The following is a 17,368-nucleotide window of genomic DNA, read 5'->3' as shown; positions in this document are numbered from 1 at the left end:
ACGGCATTGAATTTCAAAGTGCAATATGACTAAATAAACTTTTTTAAGTAAACAGCCTCTTCTCTTCTCATTGACTATTGTTCTCTATTGTCTAATCAGTGCATAATTACATATTTATACATTGAAACAATAGGGCCCTGAATATGTCAAACAGTTTGGAGAAGTGTCACAGCTAGTAGAATCTCCAAAGGGACGTGTGCTGAAAGAAGTTTCTGGTGATGTTTAATGTTGCGTCTCTTTAATGAGACTAAAGACTGCTCCGTCACGCTCACAGATCATTTCCACCAAGTGCTTAGGTCCTTTTGATGTGTCTGAGGCGCCTGGAGCTAGATCTGGAGGCGAATGTTTGGGTGTGAAAGGGAATACTGGACATTTGTGTCAAGAGTCCCATCCAATGCCACAAATGGGCGTTTGATCGTCACGAGAGATGAAACGATGTGTGATGAATTTAACACTTAAGTGAGAGTGAGAAGCTTGATGGTGTGGTTAGAAGGCTGATCCATATTAATGCTGTATGGGTTCCTCTGCAGGACGCCCCCTCACACGCACTGCTGTGGCGCGCTGTACAGTGCAGACTGAACGTGCCCGTGCTCTCTCTTTCGCTCACTTCAGCTGTGTCCTTGTGCCAAAGCAGCACTCCTCAGAGATAGAGATCCAACAATGATTCGTAAACCCTATCCCAGAGCTGCCACCCATATCTTCACTGTGCACTCATATCAGCAATGCCAGATTTCATCCCTCCCAGCACCATAATCACTCAGCATGACTCTTGCTGTAATATACCAGTGTTTTGTGTCAGATGGATCCATTCCCAGACTTCCTGGCCGCTCCGAAAACACTTCCACCGCAAACAAACCACAAAAGACAAAGAAAATTACTTTGAGCCAAACACTGAATCTTTTATTTACACCAGAAGTCGAAGTATCAGGAGTATCAGGTGCTGAACCACATGATGACTGACAGGAAATGAGCCAAGAAATCATAGTTTAAAGATATCTAATGTTAATATTACATTTTTACAAGAGTTGATATTGTGTGTGGGAAAAGGCTGTTGAAAGTTGAAGTTGAAAGGCAGTGGGTGTTTCTGTTTTGGGAATATTTTCCATTTAAGTCTGTTCTTGTCAGTATGAAACCATCACAAAGCAAATCATGCAAACTGATCTCCTGAACTGATTATTCAAATGATGTGACCCCTGCTGGCCATGATCAGGCCACGGGTGGTTTGGTTCAGAGCGAAACGAATCAACCGTGGAGGCTGCTAATTTCAGGTGCACTGAGTGTAAAATGAGAGAAAACAGACACAAAGAAACACAGACCAAAGCATCAGTATTTTTTAAACTCCACATCGTCTGGAGGATTCATCTCCACTTTTCTCTTTCCAACGTCTGTCCAGTTGGTGCTAAGAACTGTGCCACCAGACTCCATCTGCAGAGACACAGAAACACAGGGGGGAATCCTTTATTATTCAGTAAGAACTATAGTCTACGAATACAAAACCATGTCCAACATGTCTACTGAAACTGCGGGTTGATTCAATGTCTTGTTCCATGCACTATCCACTTCTTGGTTTTACTGTTAACATTAATTTTTCTCAATAAAAACTGAACTACTAAAGTAAAAAATAATGAATAGATTTCAAAATACATTTATGAAACAACTGAAGAAGGTTATGTAGCTCTAGGCTGAACATGTTTTGCTGTGTGTTTGAATAAACCTACAGGGAGCTATTAGCTTTCAAGGACATATATTTTTCCCATAACAAAAGCTTTGACTGAGTATGCAGTGAAAATGCAACTATGGCACTTATGGATACAAGTATTAGAACATGGCACTTACAAAAGATTTGTTCATGGCGCGTTTGACCTCGTCGGAGCCATCCGAATAGATCTGTTGGAAGAGCTTGTTCAGCGCTGCATCTCCTTCCAGCTTCTCATTCTTCTCCTCTTCACTCAGGTCCACCACCATTTTGTCCCATTTCTGAGTGTAGTGAGATGACGATGGGTATTGATCTGAGAAAAGGAAAATGTGTTAACAGCAGCAATTTGATTGGATAAAAACAATAGTTTTACATGAAGAAAAAGACTGTTCTGCTGTGTTTAGACATGTAAAATACAGCGTAAAAATCCAGACTACAGCTGGAAGCATCTACTCCAGACTGAGTGTAATCCGAACACAGATTTACATAAATAATGCAGTTGACATGGCGTCGACATTTTGAGGCCAGGCGTGGACATTCTGCTCTCCTTCTCCATAAAATCAGATGTCAAACCATCCTAAACACCATGTTTTCATGACACCTTTTTCAAGCCCACTACAATGGCTACTCATCTGCCCACTTAACTTTTGATTTTATTTTCCTGTCCTTCTGCTACACTAACACACATATTTATATGAACAATTAATCTAGTCAGTGATGTGAATGTGTGGGCAAAAATACTGACTCATAAGTTGCTGTCATACCTATCCCTTCCTGCCTACTTTTACTGTCAGCCTAATGAAAGAGTCTAGCACAGCTCCACTGCCCACTCTCATTTTGGTAGCATGGCACAGACAAATGCCGGAGCTCATATTGATCTTTACACAGAGAGACAGAGAGAGAGACAGACAGAGAGAGACAGAGAGAGACAGAGAGAGACAGAGAGAGAGAGGAAGAGAGAAAGAGAGAGAGATAAACTGGCATATGAAATATATGAGCGAGAAAGACAGATAGAAAAAGAGAGAGAGAGAGAGAGAGAGAGAGAGAGAGAGAGAGAGAGAGAGAGAGAGAGAGAGAGAGAGAGAGAGAGAGAGAGAGAGAGAGAGAGAGAGAGAGAGAGAGAGAGAGAGAGAGAGAGAGAGAGAGAGAGAGTCAAACTGGTACTTGAAAGCAAAGAGACAGAATAAAAACGCTGAAGCTGTGGACTGACGGGGATTGAAATGTTTGATGTTGGAGTCCTGTCCTTCTCCCTCCAGCTTCTCCCATCTGATGGCATCGGTCTTTTTCATCTTGATCTCCACCTGACACGAAGAAAAAGAGGGTGAATAACAATTTTCAACAAAATGGTGGTCTTTTTCTGCTCAGGACAAAAATAACACTTCCATTACAGTGACATCTTAAAGTGTGGGACACCAGATCATTAGAAAGGCCAGAGAGAGACGTTGTGTTTTTTCAGAGCCGGCATCAAATCTGGGTGTTTGTGGGGTGAAAAAAGAGACGGATCAGGGATATGCGGGGGCACAACTCAATCTGGAAGCTCGCTGACAGACATACTGCACTAACGAGATGCCTGTCAGCCGAGGGCCAGTGCGAGACGGGGCGAGCAGGAGGGGGTGAGGGAGGAGTGTGGCTTCTAATTCCACACAGCACCATCTGATCTAAATCATTACACTGGGACGACAAGGCAGAGGCAAGTATGAGAGCAGAAAAGGCATAGAGAGAGAGAGAGAGAGAGAAGGAGGGAATGAGAGAGATAGAAAGAGGGAAAGACATAAAGGGAGATAGAGAGTTATAGAAAGGGAGGGAGAGAAAGCACGAAAGAGACGAGACAGAGAAGGAAAAAGAGAGGGACAGACAGACAGAAAGAGTGAGACATGAGGGGGGAAGAGAGAGAAAGAGACAAAGAGGGAACTGTACAGAGTGAAAGAGAGAGACAGAGAGGGGACACATGCTTTTAACACTGAGCTATAGTGACAGGGCACATAGCAGCCACACACGCGCCTCTTGCCATTATAGTCCTGTGCCTTTAACATGTCCAACCTGTGCGTGAGCGAGACGTGCTGGAGCAATTAAGGAACATTTCTGCTCCGCTGGCCGCTGCGTGATGATTCATTTATAAGGGAAGAGGGAAAGAAAAGCAGAGGTAGAGGAGGGAGAGGAGGAGCGGCTAACTGACAGCACGGAGACGCGGGCAGACTGAAGGAAATGAGACAGTGTGATTGCCTCAACCTTCTCCAACCTTCTGCCGCTGATAGATCACTTCGGTCGGGTGTCTTTGTCAGCGCTTTTGGCCCCAGCACCGGCGGGCCCCGTGTGCACAGAGAGGCATCTGTGCAGAGTCTGAAATTAACTTTTGGCTCACCTGCTAAGGGCCGACGGACTAAAAAAAGAACCAACCCTGCTGAGAATACAGGTTACAGCCCGAATAATTCATGGCTATTTTTCAAGCCATGCCATGAGATCCTCTTTGTATGGATCACAGTGCCCTTTTTTAAATCTACACTTGCTCAACCAAGTATCTCTAGTTTGATTTCCAATACTAAAAATACTAGACAGCTAACCTTTACTGTAGTTGCTTAAATAAATCTTTTCATTACATTTCATAGTATACAAATGGGAAATAAAGTTGGATATAATTTCTGCTTTTGTCAAACCATCTTAGCAAACTACTATACAGAGTTTGTTCACTACTTTTTTCTGACAGATGCATCTAGTTCCTGCAAACAGATGTTCTCTCGAGCTCAATGTTTCTATCAAAGTGTTTTAGCATGTTTGATCAGGAGTTACAAAGACAGCAGCTCGTCTCAGATGCTCATGCCATTTGGGATACATGGAGATGTTTTTGAAATCTATTAGAGGACCATAAATGACGACAGGTGCTTTCTCATCATTGTTTTAAATAATTACCCTCTGATATTTCTTGGTGCTTTCTTGTTAAATCTTGAATACTTAGATAAATTATGGTAGGTTAACAAATCCTTCTACCTCTAAACACCTCCATCCCAAATACAACTATGAAAGCATCAACAACACTCATTAACAAACTAAGAACAAACTAGCCATAGAACTTTAGAGTCAACACCAAGCATGAATAAATAGCAAGAGCGATGTTGTGAGAACTTCCGTCTCAGTATTTTAAGAGGCACATAACTTGATGAGAATCTGAAAGAGCCTATACAATATGGTACTTTTTAACTATAGGTGCCTTAAAACCTATACCAAAGATGAGAGTTTTTGAATAGCTTTTAAAAGTGTATGTTTTACTACATGACAAATCTATAGATATTTGTAGAGATGTCACCATAATCTAAGGACAGGTAAGTCTCTGTGGCTCTCTTGAAGAGGTTGGTAACAGAGTGTGCAACCTCGGCCCATACAACATTAATCTGCTGCCACATCTGTGTTTCCTGGGACATGCTAAGGGGACGTGGCAGGCCCACTGTGTGCAGACATGTGGTTTTGTGTGAGTGTGTGAGTGTGTGAGTGTGTGAGTGTGTAAGTGTGTGTGTGTGTGTGTGCGTGAGTGTGTGCGTGTGTGTGTGTGTGTGTGACTGAGACAGGACACTCTCTGGCCCGTAAAGAGATGTGACAGCACAGCCACATACAGGGGCCACCCCCCTCAGGACTCCAAGGGCTGGACAGTGCGTTCCTATAAACTTGATAGCATGTACATAGAGGCACTGGGGTCCCCTGTAGCTTGTCACATGTTTAGAACCTTCACCACAGATCCTCCTTGGCACGACCTCACCCTGCCTCTCTTCCCTTTTTCTTTCAGACCCGTTTTCTGAATATTTCAAAACAAACTCGGCTCAAAGACGCATAAATGCTCTAAATATAAACATTTGCCGACACTGACAGGCATGGAAATTAAAGAGCACAGAAGCCACTTTAGCTTTTTCTCCAAAAGAGATGACTTTGGGAGTGAATGAAGCAGCTAGTGTGAATCAGGAGCTGTGATGTGTGTGTGTGTGTGTGTCAGCCGTCTCCTCTGATCAAATACACTGGTGTGTAATTGGCTCCCCGTTGCCGAGGTGACCCCTGCGGTTAGATCGGAGGACAGGAGGAGGTCGCCCTGATGATAACGCGCCACAGACACAAACTGAAAATACTTTATGTTAATGGAAAAAGAGTGTTGAAAGATTAGGGCGCGTCACATGCCCGGCTTAGCTTTCCTCTGCTAAGTTGTCTTTAAAGACGATGAAGCGTAAACAGAAAGCAGAGAGCAGGGCAGCCTATTACAGACACTGCTCCGAAGGCAATGTGTTTTTTTAAAACGCTCGTTAGGGATGCATGCCAATCTGGAGGAAGTTGATTTGCTGATGCTGTTGTTCATTTGAATGTTTCCCCCCCAGTGGCTGCTTGGCTTCAGAAGAATTAAATGGATCCAAAATATTTAATTGAGTAAGGCCCCAATAGAGCATGCTAGTTTGTTGGCATTTCCCACATTGTCAATTGTGCGATGATTTCACCTGTAGCTGTATGCCTGACTGAACTCAGGCATACAACTGGTAGTCAAATATAAAGTTAGCTGTTGTTATGACTTATGTTACATTGGCCTGTTAATCAGCCCTTTATTAGGCAACAAACCAATATGCACTTGAGGACAAAGGCAAATTGTCAATAAGTTAAACAAGTTTGTTCACCACTGACATTTCTTTCATAAGTACATTTTAATCCACCACACTGCAGAACATTACAGTGTTCAGTGTTCATTCTTTCTTGTACAACTTAGCCTTGTTTTTTTTTCTTTTATTACAACCTACAATAATTTGTGTGTGTAGACTATATGGTAGAGACCATAATTAATTGTCAATCAAGACAAAGTTCAAGAAGTGCTAGCAGGTGGTGCAAGACCTGTATCTGCTGACCAGTAAAATCAAAAGCAGTTTTCTTCAGCTACACGCCTACACTGATAAACGAGGCTATTTGGTCCTAACAAGTTCAGATCAAGTCCTCTGAACATCTCTGGACAAAACGACCGACAGAGAAGCAGGTACATTTTGAACTCTGGAGAGGGGGACTAAACTTCTGGTACAGTTTTGATGATCGTACAACATTATAACATGAATAAAAGAGGAATTGTGCATGTTGGCCCTTTTAAATTCTTCTTCATATGTCATTTATGTTAGTTAGTGGTCATAATGTTATGGCAGTGTATTTTAAATTATGCATAATTTGACTGAGAGTGGAGGTCAGCCTAGTGCCAGGGCCATGTGCGCCTGCGGAGCCCTCTGGACCAGGGAACAGTGGGCTCTTTGTGGGAGCTTTAACTGTCTATGGACGTCCTGGAGGAAGGTGAGTGTGTTTTCAATGAATGAAAGGCAGAAAGACCCACGGCAGGTAGGTGTTTTTGGGGAGGCACAAAACACAGCAGCCCGGGAGGATGAAACAGGAAGTTGGATTAAGAAAAACAAACTGCAGAAAGATGAGTGGGACCAACACGGGCACTGGCCTCTCTAAGACTGAGCTCTTGTTTAAGCTGCAGCCCACGTGCACCTCTGGTATGCAGTGTCTGCTGTTGCCATGGAAAAGTAAGAAAGTGAGCGAATGTTTTCTTTGTGAGGAGGGGCAGTCAGTCGAAATGAAGCACCCTGACCCGATGTAGCCATCTAGCCGCTAAGATCAATAAAGTCACAACAAAATAAGCCGACATCTCTCTGCTTTGCCTCTCAGACTTTTACACATACTCCTTCCACTGTATGCTTTAACCTGTCCCAAACTATTTTCATTAGCTAGTTGTATAAGATTTTCTACATTTCAACCATCTACAATGCTTTTCTCTTGTAAAGGCGACCTTGGATAAAATCTAGGATATTTAAGATAAGATAAGATAATCCTTTATTGTCTCCCATGGGAGAAATTTGTCTTGGGACAGGGGGTAACATGCTTTATCAAAAAACAGGACAACACAACACAAAGCAGCACATAAACAAACACCATAAAACAAAGTAAATATGAGACCAGTATGACCACGAGTGATGCACCAACAGGACCCTTAAATTATCCTTAACAGGCAAGCCCTTGCATTCTTCTGTTCTATTAATTATTGCACATTCCCTAAGCCTATGTGCAGTTTTGATTGCACATTCCCTAAGCCTATGTGCATTTAATTTGTGAATTAACTATTTTGATTAGATGGAGAATTCATATTCAAGGATTTATGTTTACTTTACTTTTAGTAACTACTGGTCAGTCACCATTTAAAACTATGCACTCTAAAATCTGAAAAGTGTGTAGTGAGTATCGATTTTGTCCAATAGCAATGTAGTAAGTAATGTAATTTGTACAGATAAGGTGGGTGAAGTGTATTTTACAAGAGCAAAACAGTAGTATGAAATCTTGGTAGCAGGACCACCAACTTTTTGCTTAGTTTGCGACTGAGAATAACTGAGTTATTTATTTTGCAATTTTTAATAAAAAATTTAAAATACCGAATTTGCTATTTTTACATAATCATATGTTACCCACCTCTAACAGCAAGCAAGAATTATAAAGGAATTACGTTACCAGCTTCCTCTACTACTTTGTCTACTTAGTTGTATATCAAAACTTAATAGACTGAATTGAGTGGAGTAAATTTAATGATTTCTGAAGATGCCCTTTGCCAATGCGAGTGAAAGGTCATCCATCTCCATCCCAGTGTGTTGCCAGGATGCGCCCTCTGCGAGACTACAGTTTTATAGTACAGTATCGACAAGGCCAGGCTGATCAATGTACTGAAAAATTAATTCTCTCCCTGAAAATATATTTGAAAAAACATTGCCTTGATGTGCAGCCTGAGAGTGGACAGAGGCCTAAACCCTGAATCAGCACCCATTCACTGGTGCTCATTAGCCCACTTCATTTATAATACGCACTAATTGGGGTATAGTTAAAGTGCCCTGCCTACTCGTTAGGCCTATAATCACCTTAAACAGCGCCTAAGAAACTCAGGGAGCTAATAAATGTGTGTAAGTGCGGAGGCGGTGGATTTGGGCATATGTGTGAATCTCCTGTACGCTCCTCTGGTGAACTTCTCCACTCAAAAACAACCAAAGATAAGGATTTCTTTATTTCTTAGTGCAGCTATGGTTAGCTTTAGCAGCATTAACACATTACAGGTAGTGAAAGCCTACTTTACAGAGCTCTGAATTATTGAGGAGATTAAGACTTAATCTCAAAGTGCTAACTAAGTGGTGATCTGTAGCAGCTTTGCACACCAAGCTTTAAAACTTATCTCATGACTGATGCATTTTTAACCATGTCACATACGTTCATGATTAGTTAATAATACAACTATCTACTAACATTTTATCTGACGCTTAAAAAGCATATGGGAGAATTAAGTGTATGTTTTTAATCCTATCTGGAGGGTTCCCATCTTTTCCCATACACACACATACTCACGATACAATGTCATATACTCTTTATAGCAGCATAAAAGATGTTCCCTGACACGTTTAATAGTCTGCTTCTTTACTGGTGACAATAAAGGCTATGATGGCAAGGCTACATACATTGTTAAAGCGCGGTCCGGGGAAAATTCAAGGTCTTTTATTGACTTTCAAAAACTTAGAAGCGTTTCCTTGGAATAAATAAATAAAATGGTGGTATCTTATTCAAAGGTTGTTTATTTATGTTTTTTATGCTTTGCAAGTTTGATGTAAACAGGTTGTTTTTAGCAGCAGTTGCTATCACACATAGAGAAGTGATGTATTTGAAATTCACACATGTATTTTTAGTAAGCAAGAAGATTACTTTATAGCACATACGCAGAGGAGGGCAATATATCGCCCAAGAGATAGGATTTATTTTTGTTTCTGATACATTCAGTGTAACCTTTCAAAAAGGGTATTAAGTGCACTTTACTCTTTAATTTAACCTCAAACCAAGACTGTTGATTTCATAAATTTAAAAATGTACAGTATTTTAGTTTTATAATCTAGCGATATGTCTCTGTGTTTTACTATGACAATATAGCACCAATTAACCTAATAGACAGCAAATGTGAGTAAAAGCCATTTAAAAACATACAGGATTAGAGGTTGTACAGAATTTGCACTGTTGTCACTGGACCTGCATCCTTCAGCTGGTTCCTGAAACAAACTCTTGTGACAGTACTGGTCCTTAAGAAAAAATGGTTGAGGATTGCAAAATTACAGGCTTGTTTAACACATTTCTTGCTTACCTCAGTGGTATTTAAGGTTACAGTCATACAGTATGTTAACATTAGTATGACCCTGAGGTGGAAAAAAGTTTACTAGCTTAAAATCAATCCCCAATTGATGCGGCTTTTACTGCACAATGGTCCATTATGTGTCATGTGTTTTTAAAAGGGTTTGTGTCTGTTTCTGCTTCATGAACATGTCACCATCTCTTGCATCTCAAATGTCAAAGATTTTTCCAAGTGGAAAATGTCACAAACTTAATCTTGACTTATCCACCCTGTTCAGGAAGTTGCCACCGGAGACTATATTAATTGTACCCCAACTTCCAGTTGTGTGATTTAGCATAGGTCAGTCGATCTCAACAGCAAACAAGTTGTATTCTATAAACTATAAAGCTGTTTCCAAGTCACCCAAGGATAGAGTGTATGACTTCTTATGCACATTTTACACTAACCAACCTACTTCATACATTATTTTGGTTGCAAGACTCTTCTCTAGATCTCCATTGAATGAATGGGATTCTTGCAAACACAAACAGAATGCGGGTCAGAAGCAGAGAGAAATAAAAGTTGACGAGGTGGAACAGGATGCCTATTCTTTATGTATTAAATAAATGACATATATAACATAAAAAAACATAAATAACATGTCATTCTTTAAGGCAGTGCAATAAACTGAAGAATGGTTGATGTAAAATGCATGATACCTTGGTGGACAGGATCTTGAAGTTGCTCTGTTGAGGGACGATCGGATGAAGAAGGTGAAGATTGAGGTTGTAGTTGTCCCCTGAAGCCAATCGTACTGCGGCCGAGAGCTGAGGACACAGACAAAAGACATGTTACAGCTCCCAGCAAAGACCTTTCCTTATGAGTTATAACCTAGCAGCAATCAATAACCCCTGTTGTATGGAGTACTTGTGAAGTCAAGAACACAGTGAGCAAAGAAATGTCTATAACATGAGGGCAAACTGGATTAAATGTGAAATGGTAAATACTGGTGGTTTTCAGAAGCTAGAATGTGATGATGTCATACTCTCAGATGAGGAGCAAGAGACAGTTTTCCCTATTGATTACATTGTACTTTACCATGAAATATCCAAATGGTAAATTCACAAATGTTGAACCTGGTATATATTCAAATATTAACTAAATCCAAGAACTCATTGTATTACAGCATAATTTAGCATTTTAACTTTTAGCTTTCCCCCATCTGTATTTATTATTTATTAATATCGGCCTATAGAATGGTGTGATGTCATCTGAAACCCAGCAATATAAACCCTTTGAAACTAATTAAGGGGTAAATGCTTCCTCCAGGATCAGACAAGATATTAATTGTATTTTTATATATATCCCAAAACAACAGTTGACGATTCATAGGTTTCAGTACCTGTGTATATGTGACATTTAGGACTTGAACACTCAAAAGATAGGTTTAGTTTTGAATTGCTGTGTTAAGGAGAACAGTTATAAACTTATGCCCTTGGGATAATAATTCAAATTATCATTTAAATGTAGCTTTATTAGATTGGTTAATGAATCATGTCCAAAACTTGTTTTTAGATTTAATTTTAAGACTCTTGGGGTTATTCAATAGCCTTAAATATAATAATTATACTGAAACAGGTAAATCAATAGTGATGCTTTCTTTGAGTGCAGAAAAGAAATCCGAGAATGTGGTACACTATCTGAAGAAAGACAAAACAGACAAGAAGGTGTCAGCATGTCTGTGAGAATAATCATCTGATCTGGCCACAGTGACAGCCAAGAGTAAGCTGCCGCTGTCCCCTTGAGCCACAAAAGGAGTGATGGGGCGGGTCAGACAGCTCCTAACAGCCTGTCAGTCAGAGCACACTGGACGCCTCGCTGCTCCTGCACAGAGGAATGAGTCCAGCTACAGCCCGCAAACTCACAACAGAGCCTGGGAATACTAAAGCCTTGTCCCAGATGTCAGATTTAAACATTTGGTGTCTTTACATTACACCACAGCAATGTTTGTTTCTGTAGATAAACACTCCATGGGCTTTCTAATAAAAATGGACTTCAGCGGCTTGAAGAAAAATGCACTAAGTTGATTAGGGATAAAAGCTTAGAAAGTTAAGTTGCTTTCAGGCAATTCCACAAAACTATCAAAGACTTAAATTCATTTGCGGAAAGTGCTGCAGTGTCTGTGGATACAGCAGCTGCAGATAGAGTCACAAGGGAAAATGACTGAGACCAGCGCCTTTCATCTTTAATTTCTTTTGTATAAACTGACCTAGTAAAAAATACATGAACTATATGTGCCTCACACCAGAGAGAGAGACTAACAAATGCCTGTGATTCAGAGACAGAGTGTGAGTGATTTCATTTAAATGGGGTAAACTCAACTTTGCTATTCTATTAGTAAAGACAAAGCAGGTCCCATGGGTGCCCTGCAGTCACCCCTCAGAGATCGGTGAAGAAAAGTGAAGAAAGGAAAACCAGAAAGTAAAAATGAAGAAGAAAGAGAAAAGTGTTGTCCCTGGGGGCTCAGGCTGATCTTAGATCAGTGATGGCTTCTATCTACAGACAATTAGGAGGTTGGAGAATCTGGGGAGGGTAAATTGTTCTTAGATCTGTACTTTGGGGGCAATGTTAACAAGGCACCACTGGAGGCATAGTTGGTCCGTAGGGAGAGGGTGTGTGTGTGTGTGCGAGACCCGTCTAATGGGCCCCCCTGAGGAAACACCAAGAGCCAACCCATCTCTGTTTCTGAGAGAAGAAACAGCTCAGAGCATTTCACAAAGTCGCACTACTGCGCTTAAGAGTTCATACCTCTCTTTGTGTAAAGCTGACACAGACGCCATCCTTGGGAACGTTTTTCACCATCACTGTGACAATGACTTGAGATTCTGTTTGGTACCAGTCGTGTCTGCAATAACAAACAAGGATATTCTTCAACAGGCCTAGAATTGTTTTCCTCGTATCATGCAATGAACCTCCAAGTTATAGAACCAGGACCCATGATAATAAAGGAGATATGTTGAAGATGTACCACTTTGTAACCAAAAAAATTGGAAGCATTCTCAAAACATGAACCCAACTGTCTAATGCACTTACTTTACTACAGGTGCTGCTGGCTGTTGCTGGGACATCCATGAGTTGATATTTTGAGATGAACATGTGTTGATGGGGGAAATGCAGAGGCAAAATAAGAGAGAAAAAAGATTTGGTGAGGCTTGACTCTATTTAGCAGGTGCATCTTTCCAAGCAGCTAATGCTGAGAACAACAGCTCCCCCTAGTGGCCACAGGTGGAAACTCACCTTGGGGACATCGCCGTTCTGTTTTTCTTCTGAGAACAAAGAGAGAGAGAGAGAGCAGAGTCATGTATGAAGCAGGTGCAAGGGTGAAACATCTTTTTGTAACTTAAAATCAAGGACAAACTGTGCTGTCCTGAAATGCACATTTAAGTGAAAAGTGACACACGCCTAGTTGCTGATTTGTTTATCGGCCCATCCACGCCCATTAACAGGGCGCCTGATCACCATTTAACAGCATGCTTTCATACATTATTCACAGACTTCATTACAGAAAGCGGGAGCACAGAGACAGAAGACAGAGATGAGATGATTGGAGGCGTGTTAATGTTGTCTTAACGAGGCCACGTTTGAAATGCAAGTGTGTGTGTGTAAATGCATATGTGTGTGCATGTGTGTATATGCTTGTGCGTGTGTATGCGGAAGGGGGCTTGCTCATGGGGAATGAGGAGCTGCGTGTCAAAAATCATGACTTTACCAGATGCTTTGTGCTGACATCAAATTAACGCCACAGGATTTGAAGACACAACAGTTTGTCCTGGTGTGAGTGTGAGGCAATGTAGAATGTTTCTAATTTTGGTACAGTTTTGTGCCTTCACAGCCTTTGTGTACCAGTGAGGGGGTTTATAGAGGGGGGCAGGTCTTGTTGGGTGCTTTGAAACATCGACAACGTTAACTATGATGAATCATATGGCCCATGGGAGTAGGTGTGTGCGCGGGTATGAAGCCTGTTTGTCAAAACTCATGCTCTTGTTTATTTGATGATCCAGTAGGTCCCAGCATGAGCATCAGTAAATGCACCACACAGGCAGCCAAAAACTGTTTATTGGATGGAGTAGTTCAGTCTGACTATTCCTCAACTGTAAGCTCACATTTCCATCTGTTCATTCAATAGTGATGTTCATGTCAGAGTAAAGGAACGTTCAATCAATTATGATACAGAGAAGTTATTTTTAAACAATGATTGTAACTCAAAATAATCATCACCACATGACGTATGTTTGAAAAGGTCAGTTAAGGTCACAACTGACTCAGTAAAGATAGTAATTGGATGTTTTAACTTTGTTCCGTGTCCTTATAGATGAGCATACATTACAAAAAGCAACTTTCCATGGAAAATATGTCCACTTACCACCCATTTTCTCTTCACAACGCTTGATCCAGACCTCAAAGGATTTGTCTGAAACTGTTAAGTCATAAAAAGAAAAGAGTTACTTTTTGCCATTAAGAATGTACATGCAGATGGGAGACAGAAGCACAATGCTCTGCACCAACTTCAGGAAGACCAATATGGAAAATCAAATCTATGAATTAAAAAAATATATATTATTAGTTCAACAATCCTAAACTGGCAACACATATATTATATACTACAACATCAATCATTTGACATAAAATATTATGTTGATAATAGACAATGACCAGATTATATAATTTAATTGATAAATCAATATTTAATCAATTGTGTTTCAGTGTGTCTGCAATTGTTAATGTTAACAGTTATTATTGTGCAAAAAGTTAATGGATGGTAAAATTAACCCCTTAACAATAGAAATGTCACCAAATACTTTATTTATTTATTTTATTTAAAATATATTGCAATAACTGTATACTTTAATAGATTGTGTTATCAAAGACGATGTGTTACTTGATACTTACGCATAACATTAAAACAAATTACTATTGCTATATCAAAGGATACATAATTTAATGTAGTAGTTTACTGCATTCCCCCACAGAACTTGAATCCTTTTAAGTCTGTTCTTAAAGATGTGAGTTACAGAGTGACGGTGCAGGAGGAGGTGAGTGGGAGGTTGTGAAGTTTGTACTGAAGCATGAACTCACCGTCGAGCTGCTGTCCCTGAGTGAAGGCTGCGTGTGCCGGCTCCAGATGGTTCAAGTGGTACTCTGCTATTCTACAGGCAGCACAGAAGCAAACTGCATTTATATCACCACAACAAATGGTCTGCAGCATTTAATAAGCTTTTACCAAACTAAAGTACAACAGATAAGATACATACCCTGTGCGCATAAAAGCCTGTGGAAGATTAGGTTTTAATTGTTGAGCTTTCCTAGCATCATCAATTGCACCTGCAAAAAGATATGTTATATCTTTAATTTTAAAATGTTAGCATATCATGAAAGCTTCTGCTATGAATATGTTTTTAAAAGACGTTTATCACACATCACATGCATTTCATTTTCTGATTAAATGTTTTAATATTGGTTCAAAAATCTGATTTTACTTCTCCTGCATGATATTTTTTGCCATTCATACTCAGATACCCCATTACAAATGGAATTTCCAAAATTTCAACACAAACAGTTTTGCAAATATAATTTAAATGATCATTTTTAATGGAATATAACTTAGTGATATAGTTCTGTGTGTGAATTTCAGTACTGTGTGTGAATATCATGTTAATCAATTTACATACAGGTGTAAGGTACACTTTCGTTAAAAGGGCAGACTGGTGAGGTGTCTTGCCAAAGATCAAACTGCCAACCTTCATCTCTGCTTCATCCCTAGTATTTTTTCCTTCTATCCAGTTCTCTCTTCTGTGTAAGATTCATATACCTGACCATGACTATTTAATTCCATTCAAGGTTTTATCACATAAGTGTTATCAAGATAAAAAAGATACATTATATAATCATGCATTATAAATATATGATGTAAACTTACAACTGTAGTTCTTCAGAAGGATGTGGGCATAGGCACGCTGGCAGAACCACTCAGCATTGTCTGTTTCTTCCTGCAGGGCTTTGTTCAGTGCCTATAAAATGTCAAAATACAAAGGTTGAATACTGTATGAAACATTTTAGTTCAGTTCAGTTCTGCACTGCTCTGTGGTCATTATAATTTAAAGGTGCACTATGTAAGTTTTCTGGGGTCGGGTCTGTCTCCTGCTTGTCTCATGAATACCTGGAATGTCACAGTATGGTTGCAACTCGGCCAAATTTTATGACATTTCAAAATGACATGTCAAAAAAAACCAACCAAACAAACAAACAAACAAAAAAAACAAGGAAAGAAACTATGACGCATGACACCCCCTCAATCAGTGGGTTTCAGAACAATAAAGATTTAAAAAATAAATACTATATCTTTTAAATTGGAAAAAAATCAAAATGTTGCATATTTATTGATACTTTGCAGCTGGTGTCATCAACATTCCCTAGAGGAGTGATGCTAAGAGTAGACATAGCTTTGTCTGAGGCTTTGTTACCCAAGTTATACTTATGAGTTTTGTTTTAACACAATCTGACCACAAAGAACAGAGTTATAGGAACTACAACATGTGAGCTAATCTGTGCTATTAAACAAGTCTCTCACACATAAAATTACAGTCACAAGGTAGCTAGCATTAGCCAGCAGCTTTTTTAGTTAATCCCTCTCACCTTTTTGTTGAAAATAAAACGCCTAAACAGAACCATGAATGCTCATATTGATCTTGAAAAGGTGTCCATTTTGGGTGTTTTGGGTGTGTGTATGTGTGTGCTTCCAGACTATCTTGATACTTTTTTGACAGTGTTTGCTGATTTGTGGATTGTGTCACCATGGTAACTCCTAAGCATTCCACCACTAGAGATAAATGAAGAAAACCCCCAGTATGAAGCAAAGTGGGTTCCAGCTGGATATCACCCGTATGAATAGCTTTGCAACTTAATGAAAGTGAAACTACCTTCAGTACTCCTATCTACTACAGACAGCATAACGAAATATAAGGCTCGAAATTACAACAAAATAAAAAGACATGTGAATATGGTATTAGGGGTTTCAAGGGTAGTTATCTGTACTCTCATTTGTATAGTTTTAATGAAGAGTCAGCAGGGTAAAATGTCAAGGAAATGTTAGCAACATAGACATCAGGATAAGCAGGTTGAGAAAAATTTTGTTTGACACCAAATGAACCACATTAACTTAAATGATGAAAATAAATAAAACGAACTGATGAACATGATGAAGCGGTTTGTTTACCTCTAGAGCTTTCTGTGGATCCTCGTCAATCAGGCTATCAGGGAAACTGCTAAAAGGAACGACAGACTTTAAGCAGTGGTTATGAGTGTATGCAGAATAACAGATACGAGATGAGGGGTTGAGAAACTTGCCGTTCTGTTGCCATCGCCGTACCGGGGACTTCACTGTGCTAAGGGAAAGTTCTAGATGAGTGTCCGTCCGCGGAAACGTGAAACAGCAACCACTGCTTAGAGCTGCGACCGACAACATCCGGCTACGGTCCGGA

At 40.0% G+C, this 17,368-nt stretch overlaps 1 protein-coding gene across 3 annotated transcripts; it reads right to left on the bottom strand.

Annotated features, from left to right (window-relative positions):
• Positions 1–874: 874 nt before the first annotated feature.
• sugt1 (SGT1 homolog, MIS12 kinetochore complex assembly cochaperone) lies at positions 875–17,359 on the bottom strand. Of its 3 annotated transcripts, none has more exons than XM_055151861.1 (13): positions 17,235–17,359; positions 17,104–17,152; positions 15,808–15,898; positions 15,143–15,212; positions 14,967–15,037; positions 14,254–14,307; positions 13,128–13,156; positions 12,924–12,943; positions 12,639–12,735; positions 10,550–10,657; positions 2,907–2,997; positions 1,837–2,009; positions 875–1,425 (listed from the first exon to the last, which is right to left on the bottom strand). In XM_055151861.1, exons 1-13 carry the CDS (start codon positions 17,246–17,248, stop codon positions 1,324–1,326), a joined length of 969 nt encoding a protein of 322 aa, XP_055007836.1. In that variant the 5' UTR covers positions 17,249–17,359; the 3' UTR covers positions 875–1,323. The 3 variants fall into 3 exon arrangements, with proteins under 3 accessions (XP_055007836.1, XP_055007833.1, XP_055007834.1); XM_055151858.1 differs by having other exon boundaries at positions 12,924–12,949; positions 17,235–17,356; XM_055151859.1 differs by having other exon boundaries at positions 12,924–12,949; positions 17,104–17,149; positions 17,235–17,350.
• Positions 17,360–17,368: the final 9 nt, after the last annotated feature.

The sequence above is a fragment of the Boleophthalmus pectinirostris genome, unplaced genomic scaffold (assembly GCF_026225935.1).
Source record: "Boleophthalmus pectinirostris isolate CB_2022bp ecotype Guang Dong unplaced genomic scaffold, ASM2622593v1 HiC_scaffold_16, whole genome shotgun sequence".
Taxonomy (NCBI): Eukaryota; Metazoa; Chordata; class Actinopteri; order Gobiiformes; family Gobiidae; genus Boleophthalmus; species Boleophthalmus pectinirostris.
The sequence above is the reverse complement of the archived record's forward strand: the minus strand, read 5'-3'. Positions and strand labels throughout refer to the sequence as shown.

What these genes read in the sequence shown, in the direction of transcription:
- sugt1 (XM_055151858.1), bottom strand. An exon ending in CAGGCTTTTATGCGCACAGG is followed by an intron (nt 15,038 to 15,142) that starts GTATGTATCTTA and finishes TGCTGCCTGTAG; the next exon opens with AATAGCAGAGTACCACTTGA. An exon ending in TCAGGGACAGCAGCTCGACG is followed by an intron (nt 14,308 to 14,966) that starts GTGAGTTCATGC and finishes ATGACTTAACAG; the next exon opens with TTTCAGACAAATCCTTTGAG.